The sequence below is a fragment of the Sphaeramia orbicularis genome, chromosome 20, assembly GCF_902148855.1.
Source record: "Sphaeramia orbicularis chromosome 20, fSphaOr1.1, whole genome shotgun sequence".
NCBI lineage: Eukaryota > Metazoa > Chordata > Actinopteri > Kurtiformes > Apogonidae > Sphaeramia > Sphaeramia orbicularis.
In genome coordinates, this window is record NC_043976.1 from 7,971,053 (window position 1) to 7,987,176 (window position 16,124).

The 16,124-nt window shown below is 36.3% G+C and overlaps 1 protein-coding gene across 1 annotated transcript; it reads right to left on the minus strand.

The window, feature by feature from the left end:
- Positions 1–2,495: 2,495 nt before the first annotated feature.
- On the minus strand, positions 2,496–14,572 carry LOC115411410 (glycine--tRNA ligase-like). Its single transcript, XM_030123522.1, has 17 exons — positions 14,472–14,572; positions 13,937–14,038; positions 13,175–13,277; positions 12,858–12,999; positions 12,677–12,765; positions 10,615–10,691; positions 10,361–10,506; positions 10,116–10,265; positions 8,098–8,260; positions 7,846–8,010; positions 6,391–6,498; positions 3,879–4,024; positions 3,710–3,795; positions 3,504–3,613; positions 3,318–3,411; positions 3,003–3,193; positions 2,496–2,914 (listed from the first exon to the last, which is right to left on the minus strand). The coding sequence occupies exons 1-17, from the start codon at positions 14,514–14,516 to the stop codon at positions 2,801–2,803; spliced, it is 2,031 nt and encodes a 676-aa protein (XP_029979382.1). The 5' UTR covers positions 14,517–14,572; the 3' UTR covers positions 2,496–2,800.
- Positions 14,573–16,124: the final 1,552 nt, after the last annotated feature.

A 16,124-nucleotide genomic window follows, 5' to 3' on the forward strand; every position in this document is an offset into this window, starting at 1 on the left:
TCTACAATTTCTTAGAAAATATCTGCTTCAGACATTATTAAACCTTACATACTTTGATTTGATTTGATTTATTTATTTCGAACATGCAAAAAAAAAACAGAAAAATAAAACATTCAAATGGACAGAATCTATCTCCAAGCACATACAAGTCTGAATTTTGCATGGTCAAAAAGGAGAAGGAAGAAGTATGAACTTATTTAATCCTACCCCCTCAGTGCTTTTACACCTTTATCGCTAACTTGATACAAGAGTCAAACAATAATATTTTCCTAATTTTAACATCAAACCACGACAAATAGATAATGCAGTAACTGAATTACACCCAACAATATGATCATGGCAGTCCAGTCATACAAGCAGACTCAACAATTCAACCATTTTCTTCAATAATTACAGCATATTTATCAGTACAACATCATCCATAAACAAACAGTCCTTATTGTCATTATTTAATACTGTACCTCTCAAGAATCATTTTTTTAAAATCTTTTTTTAAACTGAATTATGTTAGATATTTGTTTTATCTCCACACACAATTTGTTCCACAATTTTACTCCACAGATGGTGATACAGAAACTTTTTAACGTAGTGTGTACTTCATGAATTTTTAAATTTAACTTTCCCCTTAAATCATAGCCTCCCTCTCTTTCACTAAACATTTGTTGAATATTGCCCGGCAGTAAGTTATTCTTTGCTTTGTACATTATTTGAATAGTTTTGAATTCCACAAGGTCAATGAGTTTTAAAGTTTTAGATTGTAAAAATTGTGGATTTGTGTGTTCATGAAAACCAACATTGTGAACGATTCTTATTGCTCTTTTTTGCAGTAGAAAAAGTCTTTGTAATGAACTTGTATATGTATTGCCCCATATCTCCAAACAGTAACTTAAATAAGGTAAGATCAAGGAATTATACAAAATCTGATCTTACTTTCATCTTACTTTAATAAGATGAATCAGAAAACAACTTACAAAAGTGCTGGTTAGCTCCTGTTGTTCATGGTGTGTTATTATTACTCATATGTGTTGGTTTATGTAAATTTATACAACTGGATTTATAAATGTTCCACTAGAAAGAACCTGAAAAGTGAATATATTACAATGTGCAGACACTGTTTTGAAGTAGATCTGGTAGGTCTGAAGCCAAACAGTCCTTTTGAATAAAACACATTCTCTCATTAATTTTGGCCCAAGATTGTAGAAACTACAACCAACACTTTTTACTTAATTTGTCTTTATTACTGACTCAAATTTGGTAAAGTTTAGCTACTTTTTTTCTGAAAGCATTTTACTTGTAGACCAGCGTGATTTGCAAACATATGCATAATTCAACAGTAAGGATTGCATCTGCATTGCCACCGACTAGATTTGCTCTTTGTGCAATATATTTAAGGATTTTTTTAAAACTTATTTATCAATGTATAAACATCATATCTCTTTTTCTTGTTGCTATTTTCCATATTCCATGTTGCCAGATCTGTTTTGGGAGGGTCTAAGCCTGTTGCAATTTAAAGCCGAGGTCAAACATCCACACCCCGCATACTATGATGCAAAACGAGCTGTGAAACAACACTGGTGCCGACTAGTGACAACACCACAAAATACAAAACAGTGAAATCCATTGTGTCATCACAAAGCACAGCATGAATACAAGTTCACACAGGAGATAATAAGTCATGAAGGGTGTGTTTTAATTCATTATGTCAGTACATTGTTTTCTGCAGTCACAATGTCAGTGCTTCATATCCAGTGGGAGTTGTTAAAGAGAGTTGCTCAGGCGACAGTCACACTGTATATGATGAGGCCACAGAGGACTGGGAACGTGTTTTCTCTCGGTCTATACCAGGGGTGTCAAACATACAGCCTGTGGGCCAAAAGTGGCCCACCAAAGTGTTCAATCTGGCCCACAGGTTGAGTTTGCAAAGTGTAAAAATTACACAGAAGACACTGACAGTCAAGAATGTCACTGAATCACAACAAATTGTTTCGACCACAAAGTTAAATGCTATATTTTACAGTTCCAGATGCCTTTTATTAAAATCCTTTTGTGCCTTTGTAGATCCACTATGATCTGTGAGTTGTCATGTACATGTACAAATGATAAACAGAGGCATAATATGGTTAAAAATGTACTTAAGAAATTTCAGGTTGTTCATGGAAGTTCAGGTTATTCACGTTTTATAAAAGGATAGTTTCTAAACATTTTCATACTTTGCAGTTGTCATTTTTTTTAAGCTATTAAGCTATTATTTTACTGGTCCAGCCCTCATGAGATCATAATTGGACTCTATGTAGCCTCTGAACTAAAATAAGTTTGACATCCATTGGCTCTCAGCCGGGGGGGCGTCACAAATTAGTTTTCGCAGGGCAGCAGGTAGTCTAAGATAAGGTGAAAGGAGCTCACTTTCTCACAGCTTTATCTACAGAGCTCTATAACCCACCATATAACCTCCTCATATAGGTCCTCATATAGGCGTTACTTTTTGAATTATGTACCTATCCCCTCCTGTCCCACAAATTTTTTCAGGCACGGGGGGGGGGGGGGGGGGGGGAGGCACCAGTAGGCTCATGATGCTGTGGTGTGGTTCAGAAAAGGTTGAGAAACCCTGGCCTATATGATACATTGAAGTCTCCAGATAACGAATCCATCATGTGAAAGCACACCTGTAGAATACATAATACCTAATGAGACAATTTAATCCATAAAAATGAAAATATGCAGCTTTTTCCAGTTTGTAAAAATAATACATGTAGTTAAATAGGAGGTCTTTGTGTTTGTAGAGGGGAGGTCCTTGGTTAGGTTACTCCTTCCTGCTGGTCTCCTGTCCTTCAAAGATGGGGTACTTGTGCTCCACCTCAGCCCACGTCACAGCCCCGTTAGCCAGATCTCGAACCAGATCTGGTAACTCAGCAACCTGCAACATGATTTGCACAGAGATAAAGTTGACAGACCATATGTGACATCACATTAAGGCAGATGTTTGATTCATAAAAGGGGTTTACCTCAGCTCTGATCTGCCTCATGGAGTCACGGTCTCTCAGAGTAGCCGTGTGAGGCGTCTTATTCACTGTGTCAAAATCAATGGTGATGCCAAAGGCCACTCCGATCTCATCTGTCCTGGCGTAGCGCCTCCCGATGGATCCAGAGGAGTTGTCCACTTTATGAGACACGCCATTTTTAGTCAGCTCCCCAGCTGAAAGTAAGCATTACATGAGTAAAATGAATTCTTAAGTCATATACATCAACTTTTCAAACAAATAAATATTTAAACTTCATAATAAAATGTATTTCCATATGAAGGTTTGTCTGATACTCACATAAATGATGAACAAATGGCATAAACTCCTGGTTCTGGCTCAGAGGAAGGATGGAGCATTTGTATGGAGCTACAGTGGCAGGGAAACTGAAATACTGGATAAGAAATAATTCATCTTAGATGTCCAAATAGCACTGGTATAATCACTAATTACAGAGGTGCCTTTTAGATCTGATCCCCATCCTACCGTCCTCTGTTCATCTCCCTGCCGGATACGGAATGAGTGCTCGAAGATGGAGTACATGATTCGCCCAATGCCAAATGAAGGCTCGATTACATTGGGGACAATCTCCTCCACTGTGGGAAAAAGGAGATGCCTGTTTTCCCACAAGAACAACACACCGCTTCACTCTGCAGCTCTAAAGCTACGGTAGCTTTGGTTTCAAGTCTTACCATGCACAGTCTTCTGGAACCTCTTCACACCGACCATGTCTTTGGACAGAGTAAAGGTTTTGTCATCTACGTCGAAGCTGAACTCTCTAAGAGATAAACACAACATCAAATGTAGACGGTGTGTGATTTGTGAAGTACACAGTGGTTACTTGGGTCTTCTGGTGATTACCCAGCTGTACTGAGACGCTTCTCCTGCTCGCTGATGTAACATTCATCACAGGCCGCAAGATACTCCAGGACCAGCTTAGAGTCGGTCTTGTAGGCCCGTCCTATGGCTCCTTTGTTGGGCTCAAACTGAGTGATATTTATTGTTTTGTGAAGGGAAGTTAAGGGTAATTCAAACATTTTCAAAGAGAGTAAGGAAAAAAAAAATCAATGTTTCTCCAACTGAAATGTCCCTTTATATCAGTGGTTCTAAATTTTTTTTCTGTCAACCCCAACAACATTGTAACAGTGGTGCAATTCCAACTTAACAATACTTTCTGCTTTTCCTTGAATAATTTGTTGTGCAAATTACAAATTTGCTTACATTTTTGCTTGAACAATACAAATAAACTCAACAAGACTGCTGCCTGAGACAATATTTTCCCAAATAAAAACAGGAAATGCACAATCTTCTTATAACTATGACAATAAAGTTACTTTTATTAGAACAAATTTTGGTTACAAAGATGAACATTTTAACAATATCAGTGGCTGCAATGAGCCCGTCTACATTGCTCATCTCGGAACATTAAAGTGCAAACTGTACAAACTGTACAAAAACAGAAACAATGCACATTTTTCTTTTCCAGTCAAACCCTTGTCCATTCTCCAAACCTAAACTTTTTGTCTAGTCTAGTGACAGATCACTGTGGCAGTAGATTTGTTTGTTGTACATCCCTAAAATGAGTCCATGGTGCTCCAATGCCAAAACATTAGTTCCACCTGCTACATGTTCTAACCTGAAGAAAAAAACAGAACACCAAGGAGAGATCCCACGCCCCCCCGATGGGGGCCCGCTCCAGTTTGAGAAACACTGCTTTATATCAAGATGAAGCATCTGTGACTTAAGCTTCACTATCTATCTATCTATCTATCTATCTATCTATCTATCTATCTATCTATCTATCTATCTATCTATCTATCTATCTATCTATCTATCTATCTATCTATCTATCTATCTATCTATCTATCTATCTATCTATCTATCTACTCAACCACTTGATTATAATTTGAGGCACTGTCATTGCTCAGAAAATGTTGCCATCCATCCATCCATCCATCATCCATCCATCCATCCATCCATCCATCCATCCATCCATCCATCCATCCATCCATCCAATTAATAGACTATAGTTCCAAAGGAGGGTATGTACTGAATGACCAAGTTGAAATTACTGATCAAAACATTGGTGGTTAGATCCAGATATTGTTTTCTGTAAGATGTTTATAGGAACAAATCCATTTACAATTATAGAACATGTTTTTTCTTTGTATTGTAGCAAACTGACATATGAAGAAATATATTTTGGTGCTTAGACTCAAGCTGGACGATCATCATGCACAGTGAGGAATTAGGAGCTAAAGTTATGGACAAAACCCGCTCAGAGCCCAGACACAGGTAGTGGTGATGAAGATGATGGAGCTGAAGGACAGAGGTAAACTACTGTAGGAGCAGAGGTGGGTTTCAAAACATAGAGATTTTTTGGACTTTTTAACTCGATCGCCCACTTCTAAAACATTTTCAATTCATGTTGAAAGCAGCACAATACATTCTGTGTTTGGTGGCATCACTACATGCAAATATTTTTTACATGTAATTATGAGTGAGGGATTTCTGTTTTTGCAGTTCAGTTCGATGACACCGTTGGAGGATGTGGTTTGTGTGTTGAGTGAGAACGTGTCAGTGGTGAATGCATCAGTGCAACCCACTGACCTGGCTTACAGACTTCATTCTATTTATTAAAATGTGTAAGGTGTAAATAGTTGATTTGAAAACTAAAACAGACTCATTAGTTGTTACATTTCAACAGGGTAACTAGTAGTGTGTAACCTTTTAGATTTCAAAGCAACTATCCCTCTATTGTAGAATACTGTACGCACTTAATGAGCTTTGAAAGCATTACCACCAGTCAAACTGCCAAAATACTCCACATATGGCAAGAAATGTTTTTTTTGTTCCATAAATATAACATACACTACCAATCAAAAGTTTGGACTCACCTGTTTTTTCCTTATTTTCATGACTATTTCTATGTACTGTTTGTAGATTCTCACAGACGGCATCAAAACTATGAATGAACTCATTTGGAATTGTGTGGTTAAAAAAAGTGTGATATAACTCAAAGCATGTTTTATATTTTAGATTCTTCAAAATAGCCACATTTTGCTTTTATTACTGCTGTGCACGTTCTTGGCGTTCTCTACATGAGCTTCATGAGGTAGTCACTTGAAACGTTTTCCAATTGTGTTGAAGGAGTTCCCAGTGATGCTGAGCACTTGTTGGCCATCTGCTGTCCAATTCATGCCATTTAAATAAGAAGGTGAGTCCAAACTTTTGAGTGGTAGTGTACCTCTATTTGAATACAGCACGCTGTCATTGTCAACAAACTCAAAATTGAGTGATTACAGCGCACATGCATTACAAATGATTCTGCAGGTGTAGCACATAGTGGTGGATTATCATTAGCCAAGGATATGGGTTCTTTGAGGGGCTTCTCGGCCACTAGAGGGACCCTGGTGGCTCTTGAGTGGCAGGACAGGTCATAGCAGGAGCGGTCAGCACAGCCCACAATCTCAATCCAGCCCTGGGAGAGGAAAAAGACAGAGATGTGTGTGTTCACCAACATTATTATAGGTAGTGAAAACAAAGAAGAAAACTACCAGTGAAAAACAAAAACAGTACTTTACAAAACTGTGAACTGAATGAAAACTACAATGACTCATTTAAAACAAAATCATTAGAATAGAATGGAATATCTTTATTGTCAATGTACCTACCCAATCTGTGCATCGTATAGAACCTAGTATAAAAATACAAATACAAATAAAAGCCACTAAAATAAATAGGTGGAAAACAAGCAGAAACCATTCACTCACACACAAGCATACATTCTGCATGATACAGTCATTGCACTGATCCACAGAAGTAGAACTGTATGGGCCATGCATTCTTTCATCAACCTAGGGATGTAACGATATGAAAATTTCATATCACGGTTATTGTGACCAAAATTATCACGGTTATCATTATTATCGCGGTATTGTTGAAATTGTGCTCAAAATGTTCAAAAAGTACTAATATACACACACTGAAATAGTTTAACCAAGTTGTATTTAAAAAATATTAATAATAAAATAAAATAATAGGCACAATGCACTTTCTCTTGGCAGAAACATTCAAATATTAACCCTTAGTGGTCAGAGCCTATTTTGGCAGTTTTTCAATCCTTTTGATTTTGCCTTTATATACTATTTAAACAAATGTTTAGAATCTAATTTTTTTTTTTAGCACAACTTCATCTATATCATCTGTCTATTATTTTTTTCACTTTAACCTACTATATCAACACAAAAGGACAAAAAACACACAAAAAAAAAATAAAATCCAATTTGAAAAATTTATATACTATATTGAATAAATAACACAAAGATGCTTAACAAACCTTTTCAAAGACTTTAAAAGTGAATATTGGTTCCAAATATTAGGCATATAACATTAAAATTGTAATAAATTAAAACTATACTCAAATATTTGACATAGAAGCAGATCTTTACACAGGGTTTTTCCCCTAAAAGTGCGGTAATCAAACACGGTTATCATGATAATTAGAATTTAAACCGTAATACTAACCATCTGCAATTTTACCGCGGTTTATCGTTATACCGGTAATTGTTACATCCCTACATCAACCTTTTTTTATGTACTAAAGCTAAATAAAAACTAAACTGAACTAAACTAAAAATAAAACTACTAAATAATTTTTAGAAGTAAACAGTAAAGACTAAATAAAAATAAAAACTAGGAAAATTTTCAAAGTCCTAAAAAAAAAAAAAAATATATATATATATATATATATATATATATATATATATATATATATATATATATGGTGTAAACATTTGAGTCTCCATGTGTTCTTAAAAGAGCTTACATAGGAGGTTAAGGACTCGGCGTCCCAGCAGTCACATGCATAGTGAGCCATCTCATTTTCCATGTGCTGACGGAAGCGTACTTTATCTTTGGACAGACCCACTTTAACCAGATACAGGTATATTCTTCCGATGAAGTAACCCAGTACTGAATTGTTGATCACTCCCTGCAGCGAACACAGAATTAAACAGTGATTTACAAAATAAACTCAGTCAGACTAAAACAGGGTGATGTTGACTTCAACGTTTCCTACCTGCTCCACTGCATCCCCCAGCCTCACGACCTGTGCAGACTGACCACTGGTCTGGGCCTTTGAGGAAAACAATGTGATCTCCAGGTCGGCTACGTTTGAGAATTTAGGATGGACCTTCTCATTTGGGTCCACGAAATGCTCAATCTCAGCCATGGTGAACTCCCTGCAGAAGAAATAATTCTTCATTATCAGATACAGACAATGATCACTAAAAGTAAAAATAAATTATCTGATAACTGATTATTTCGTCTTGTACCATTAATTATAGTTGACATTGGCTCACAGTGTAACACAAATATAATATAGTGATGATGACAATGTCCAATTTTAAGGGACTGCATGTGGTATTTCTACTTTCAAACATTATAAATGACTTAAAAGTATTATTAGTATTGAGAATAAAGAGCTCTGATGTTATGCTTAAGACGGAATGTAAAGATGTGAACTGACTTGTAAAATTATAAAATTGGGCATTTGACCAAAGCGTCAGAAAGTGATGAAATGGGATGAGAACCACAAAGAAACAACTTTTACACTCAAAGAAAGTGACAGTAGTCGCTTTTCCATTCATCCTAAAATTGCGGGAAAATAACTTGTGCATAAAAAATGACCCAATGGAAAAATGACAATTTTGCCAAACCTCTCGTTTTGTGCTGGCAAGAGGTATTTTTTTGGGCGTAGTGAAATTGGTATGTCACGCAAAACTGCAATGGAAAGACCTTATTCCACAACTGGAGTCATGTGAATTTAAAAAAAAAACAAAAAAAACAATGCTGATAGATGTTACAACAAGCGAAGAGGAAGAGTTTTAAAAGAAACACGGAGTGATATGTGTGGACACACCAGGAAACCGAATAATTTTTTAATTTAGTACAGGATAGAGGGGTAATATGTATTAATAATGAATATATCTGTAAATCAACATGATATTTATGTTTGTCGCCATGTTTATGGCATGACCTCTCATGTCATCTTGCAATAATAAATAAACAAATCATCGCATTTGTGATTTAATGGAAAAACCGACATTACGCACTTTTGTTTTTTTCAACATTTAGTAAATATCTGTAAAGTTTTGCACAGATGTCCAATAGAAAAGCCACTAGTGATAAAGCTAGAAGCACTGTTGTTGTTTTCACCACTAGACTCAACTCTAAATGAAAATAATGGAGTTGATGATGAAATGACAGAGTTTCTTTGGGTGAATTATGATGCTTATGAAGGTGTAAAGTTATTATATGATGTTATTATTTTGGCTAAATGTGTTACTTGATCCACAGTTCAGACTAAACTTTGACAGTTCTCACCTTGTTCAGATGATTCCAAATAGATCTTTAGAGCAGCTTTTGACAAAAACTGTACAGAAAACAGAGGTGACTTGTGGTTTTACTGTTTTCTAAAACAGAGCTAAGCTAACAAAGCTATAAGACACAGTGTTATTTTGACGGATTGTGAAAATAAGTGGCTATGAGTTTTGGTTTGATGAAGAAAACTTAACGGTAACAGAATACAGATGTGTTTAAACAATGAACTTTATACTTTATTCAGTGGGTGACTCAGTCTGTGGATACATAGTGTTGATTTGTTGGTGGTTTTGGTAGATGTGAGTGTGTTCTGGTACCAGACTTACCCTGATGTTGAGTGTTTGGAATATCAGTACCACATAGAACGCCTATTGACTGTTGCAAATGACTGTACAAATTAAATTACTGGACCATGTATATTTACAAGCACTGTAATACAATGCAGCATAATGTTTCTCAAATTATCATTAACCTATAACCAAAATGAGTGCACTAATGTGCTGTTTACAAGTACACTAAGGTCCTCAGTATTCTCCATGCTATTCCTCATAATGAAATATTAAATAAATAAAATATTCCCCCTAAAAAATGAACACTGTAACAAAGCTCCTTGATTACAAGAAGGAAATAATTTTCACAGCATTTGTATGAACGTGATTAATTTCAGCAGCTGATTTCTACATTTCATTTTAGGGAGACGGAAAATGTCACTACCTAACACGAATGAGTCCAGAACGAGGAGAGATTTCATTCCTGAAGGAGTTTCCAATCTGAGCAGCACCGAAAGGAAGCTTCCCCTGGTTGAACTCCAGAAGGCGTTTGAAGTTCAGGAACATTCCCTGAGCTGTTTCAGGCCTCAGATAGCTGCAAAAAACACAAATGACACAGCATCAATACAGTTTTTTCTTTTATGTGTAAATCTCTGGTGTTATACGTTGTCATTTTATGTTGATGTGTACCCGGGCATATTGCCTCCTGGGCCGATGGACGTCTGAAACATCAGGTTGAAGGAGGTAGGAGGCGTGAGGTCGTTTCCCGTGGAGGGTGACTTAACGTTGTATTTCACAAACAGAGCAGCCAGCTGCTCCCGGGAGTAGTTATCCATCTGAAACATAACAGATTAGGCCAAGGAGTTTGAGGATGAGCCTCTGGACGGCAGATGTCCCTTCAGTATGTTGTATGTGAGAAATAGTGAAGGTTTCATATCACATACCTGAGTGATTACATCTTCCATCTCGGCCACTTTCTCCACTGAGCATTTCTCATCAGACATCAGTTTTTTTAAGTGCGCTGTAGGGGAGGAAATGCTTCATTTTGTAGCTGTTACATGCATTAAATCAGAGTGACCTTAACCCGTAGAGACCCAAACAGCCACCTGTGACACAAACCATCTACAGATATAAACTGTTTAATACCTGTTGATCCACTAATCCTATCAGTACATGTAAATAATTGGTGTAAAATGCAGTTTTTCATCTTTTCATGGTCATCAGATATGACCTCTTCGTACATCCAGAGGCTCCATAAAGAAACCACATACAACACTGATTCACCAGTGAAACACATGGAGTTGGATCAATGACAGTGGATGGAGACACTTGCTTTTGCATTCAGTTTGCAATATCTTTGCTGAAAAAGTAAGTTTTTTCTTCATTTTTCTCTGTTTTGATATAATTAACTTTGAATTTACTCTGAGTTTTGATGAACATCTACATGATCTGTGAATCAAATATAGGAAAATACATGATTCACACCAAAAAATGCAGAATACAGAGGATAATATTATATAAAAAAGAAAGATTATAAATCAGTTAAGAAAGGTAGAAATAGAGAAATTTTAATTTGGGAACTGCCACAAAAGTACCACTGGGTCTTTATGGGTTAAAAGACACACAGGGATATTAACACGCTGCTGATGCCTCTTTAGTTCAATATTTGCGAGTGTAACTGCTTAGTTTTAGCCTGAAAAAGACAAAGCTGCTGGTCACCAAATCCCACTAAATTCAGAAGGAGAAAAGTTACATGCATGACGCTCTTGATGTTATACACTGTAAAATGGGAATGTTTACCACAATTTGACCTAAAAGAAGTAAAAAAGTTTAATTACTATGGTAATCACATTTGCTATCTATTATTTTAACTCTTCCTAAGACCTGAAAAACTGGTCACTCCCACCCCTACCTCCCCTCTACCTAAACTCCCCCAAGGATAGAGCAGATAGAAACCCGCCAGTGCAGATTCTTCTAATGTTTGGAGAAAACCATCTCTGAGAAAAGTGGAAAATAAGACCAAATTATAGCTTTTGACTTATTTTTATTGGTTAATTTAAAAGATTACACTTCTTCTCATTATTAATTGTTGCCGCTCAGAGATCAACTATCTGAGTAAATGGTTTGGTCTCAGGTGAGGCGATGACAGGCTTGACATCCGACACTTTGTAGCTTTGAGAAAACCCAGAAGAGGACTTTGGGTGGAGCTCATTTTACCCAGTGCTCCTTTTGCGCCGGTTCCCAAATGAATGTTTCTCTAATTTTAACCTGTCTTAACTAATTTATCACCATTTATTCTAATATTACGCTCTATATTTTGCATTTTTAAGTATAAATCAGGTATGGTCCTATATTTAATTAACTGATCATGCGGATATTCATAAAAGTTAAAAGTTGAGGGTTGGCGGCTGTGGCTCAGTTGGTAGAGCGGGTCGTCCAATGACCGAAGGGTTGGCGGTTTAAATCCTGGCTCTGACTATCCACATGTCAAAGGTCCTTGGGCAAGACACTGAACCTTAACTTGATACCAGTAGGGCTAGGCAGCACCTTGCATGAGTGAATGGGTGAATGTGAGGAATTGTAAAGCGCTTTGGGCACCATGAAGGTGTAGAAAATGCACTATATAAGTTCAGTCCATTTACCATTTATTATATCAGAAACAGAGAACAGTGAAGAGAACATGATTTTTTTTTTTAAAGTAACATCTATCATTAACTGAACATAAACCAAGTGTGTCTATACGCTGTCACTGATCCAACTCCATGGGTTTTACTGGTGAATCAGTGTTGTATGTGGCTTCACTACACAGCCTGTGAACGTCCAAATGGGTCATATCTGATGACCATGAAAAGACGACTAACTGCATTTTACACCAATTATTTACATGTATTGATAGGATTAGTGGATCAACAGGTATCAAACAGTTTACATGAGTAGATGATTTTGGTCGATGGTGGATGTTTGGGTCTTTATGGGTTAAAATTACATGAAAGCAGCAGAACAGACCTTTGAGGAGGTGATCAGCACGGTAGCATTCTCCAGTTTTGGCATCTTTTACCATGTAGTCGGCAAATTTATCCACATGTCCTGATGTCCTGAGGAACAGGAAACAAAAGTTTATAGGACATACAGTACGTTTGTGTTAAAAGTTGAATGAGATGCGTCTCGCTGGGTTTGTAGCCCCTACTTGAGGACTGGCTCTGGGGTCAGCATGGTGCAGTCTATCTCCAGGATCTGCTCCTCCTGGATGAAGTGCTGCCTCCATACCTGCAGGATGTTGTTCTTCAGAGCACAACCCACGGGACCGAAGTCATACAGACCACTCACACCTGAGAAAGCACCACAATACCACACATACGTTGAACTGTGCATGCACTTTCACTCTCAGTTCTGTTTTTATGGTTTGATCCATGAGTCAAATGTGAAGGAGTGGCTCCTGGTGGTTAGAGTTAGAGTAGTTTTATGGTTTTACTTTCCATTGTGACAGTTGTTTCTTTATTTTACCTCCATAAATAGCAAAAGCCTGATCGTAGAAGAATCTCCTCTTTAAGGTGTCCTCCATCTTCACCCTATCCACTGTGTCATTTTTGGGCTGCAGAGACAATTCCTGCAAGTGCATGTTTGGAAAGTACAGGGTGGGGAAGCAAAATTTACAGTGAACATTTAGTTGTTTTTTCTCAGCAGGCACTACGTCAGTTGTTTTGAAACCAAACATATATTGATGTCATAATCATACCTAACACTATTATCTATACCTTTTCAGAAACTTTTGCCCATATGAGTAATCAGGAAAGCAAACGTCAAAGAGTGTGTGATTTGCTGAATGCACTCGTCACACCAAAGGAGATTTCAAAAATAGTTGGAGTGTCCATAAAGACTGTTTATAATGGAAAGAAGAGAATGACTATGAGCAAAACTATTACGAGAAAGTCTGGAAGATACTATTAAAGAAGAATGGGAGAAGTTGTCACCCGAATATTTGAGGAACATTTGCGCAAGTTTCAGGAAGTGTGTGAAGGCAGTTATTGAGAAAGAAGGAGGACACATAGAATAAAAACATTTTCTATTATGTAAATTTTCTTGTGGCAAATAAATTCTCATGACTTTCAATAAACTAACTGGTCATACACTGTCTTTCAGTCCCTGCCTCAAAATATTGTAAATTTTGCTTCCCCACCCTGTAAACCTCACCAATATGCTTGAGAAGTGAATATTCTGACATAAAAATAAAAAGCAGCAAATGAGTAACCAGACAGAGACCCAAACCTTTGCTTCAAGAATCTTTTTTCGGGCTTTCAGTTCTGCCACAGCTTTGCTCAGTTCCTGCTCAGAGGCACCTTTCTCTTTCAGCTGCTGCACCAAGTCACCCTGAAGAGAAAGTACAAGTTTTACCTTGTGTCATCTCCAGACACAGAGCTGTCAAAAACGGTTTGTTCTTTTTTTTTTTTTGCTAAAGTGTTCAGTTCAGTTCTGTGTGGAAAACTGCAGACTGTGAGTGGCATCAGCTTTTGAACAAATATATTAGGTCTTGCGTTTTAATAAATTCTAAATTGGAAAAAACATGTTTGTGATGTTTGCTGAACCTCTTCAAAACTCTATCCAAATCATGCGTAAACATTCCAAAAACATGGTCGGTATAAACCCTTTTACGCACATTGTTCTGACTTTAAATTTGACCAGAAGTGACATGTTTTCTAATGTGTGAAAAGAAAAAAAAAAGATGCTCATTTTGTAAACTCTGAACAGTATCCCGCCTTCACCGTGTTGCATTTACGGGTAACCTGACATAAGAATAACTCACCTGTTTCTTCACAGCCTCCCTTAAAGGTGCCAGGATTTCTTCCATGTTGACGCGTAATGAATGCGCACGGTGCAGCGTTCCCTCTGCAGACTGTTTATGGACTGACTTACTTCCTCTGTTCCTCGAGCATTCAAGGAAAAAGGAAAAAAGGGGAGGTGCCAGCAGCTGTACAGCCTGAAACATATGCTTTTTGTTGCATCATCCAAGAAACCCGCACAAAACTGGATTTATTCTGCAACAAATGTACCTATAAGATGATATAACACCAGACCGTCATTACAGACTGCAGTGGCTGATCTGATCCACTGGGGCCAACATTCTTCTCATTTTTGGTCCAAAATGGAAAATTATATCATATCTAAAAGTAACAATAAAATAAATTTAACATTCCAAAATGTAATGACTTATTTTAACCCTTTCATGCATAGTGGTCACTACAGTAGACAGTTATTCTCCAGCTGTTCTCTTGTATATTCATGGGTTTTATTGTTTTAGTTCCATATCAGCCAACACAGTGGACACTTATGCACCATCCCATCCACTGTAATTCATACCATTAGTGTAACTTTGCTGTTCTTGATAAACCTGATCTGCAGTAACATGTTTGAGTGTTGATGGGGCGGGATTAAACAAATTATACTTCCTCCACTCCTTTTAGAATGTGCAAATGAAGTCATGTATATGTATAAGTTTGTTTTTTTGTTTTCTTCCATGACCTCTTACTACCTGTTTTATTTCTAAGATCTAAGTAAGATTACTTTGTCTTGTTGCATATTCAAAATAAACTAAAAAAAAAAAAAAAAAAAATCAATTGCTTGTTATTGTTACTAAACTGCAATTAACTGTTTTTTTGTTTTACAAAAAAGTTGATTTTTTCTTTTGCATATTATTCTCATGAAGTGAATAATGACTAGTATTAGAGTATGTTAAAATGTGAGAAAACAGCAGATTAGCTTCATTAAAAAGGTTTTTATATCATAGTTTTCACATGATATATCAGGAAATCCATGTTTCTTTGCTTCCAAAATTGTGTTAATTGGTGTCAAGCTGACATTTTTTTAACTCCATGAAAAATAGGTTCATAAGAAAAATTTCAGTCGCATTGTTTTTTTCATGCCTAAAGAGGAATAAAAACACTCAGGAAATAAATGTTGATTAAGGTTCTCATAATTCGTGCATGAAAGGGTTAAACATGATACTAACAACCTAGAATTTATTGTACATTTGTTCATATTATTTGGAAAATTTCATATACTTAAAAATAAATATACTAAAATACTCCCAAATTTTAAAATCTTCCTATTAGAATTTGGAAATTATATTAAATCTTTAGAACTCATTTATAAAAAAAAAAAAAAAAAAAAAAAAAAAAAAAAGCACTAACACCTTGGCTGTTTATGAACAATTTTTTAATACTGACTGAACTCTGTTGCATTTATTTATTTATATTTGTCAGAATTATTTTTTATTTCTTTACTTTTTTTTTTTTTAAATATTATTTATATATTATGCTTTGTATTTTTAAATCTATGCATTATTTTCTTGAACTTATACATTCAAATGCTTTTTCCCTTTTGACATCTTGTGTGTTTAAAATGCTGTACTGTATACTCAAATGTTAATAAAGTTGAAAAAAATAATAATAATAAAATA

Coding starts and splice junctions, on each gene's coding strand:
- LOC115411410 (XM_030123522.1), bottom strand. CDS start 14,516: ATGGAAGAAATCCTGGCACCTTTAAGGGAGGCTGTGAAGAAACAG. Junction 14,039..14,471: donor GGGAGGCTGTGAAGAAACAG/GTGAGTTATTCT, acceptor CTTTCTCTTCAG/GGTGACTTGGTGCAGCAGCT. Junction 3,614..3,709: donor GTTCCAGAAGACTGTGCATG/GTAAGACTTGAA, acceptor TTTTTCCCACAG/TGGAGGAGATTGTCCCCAAT.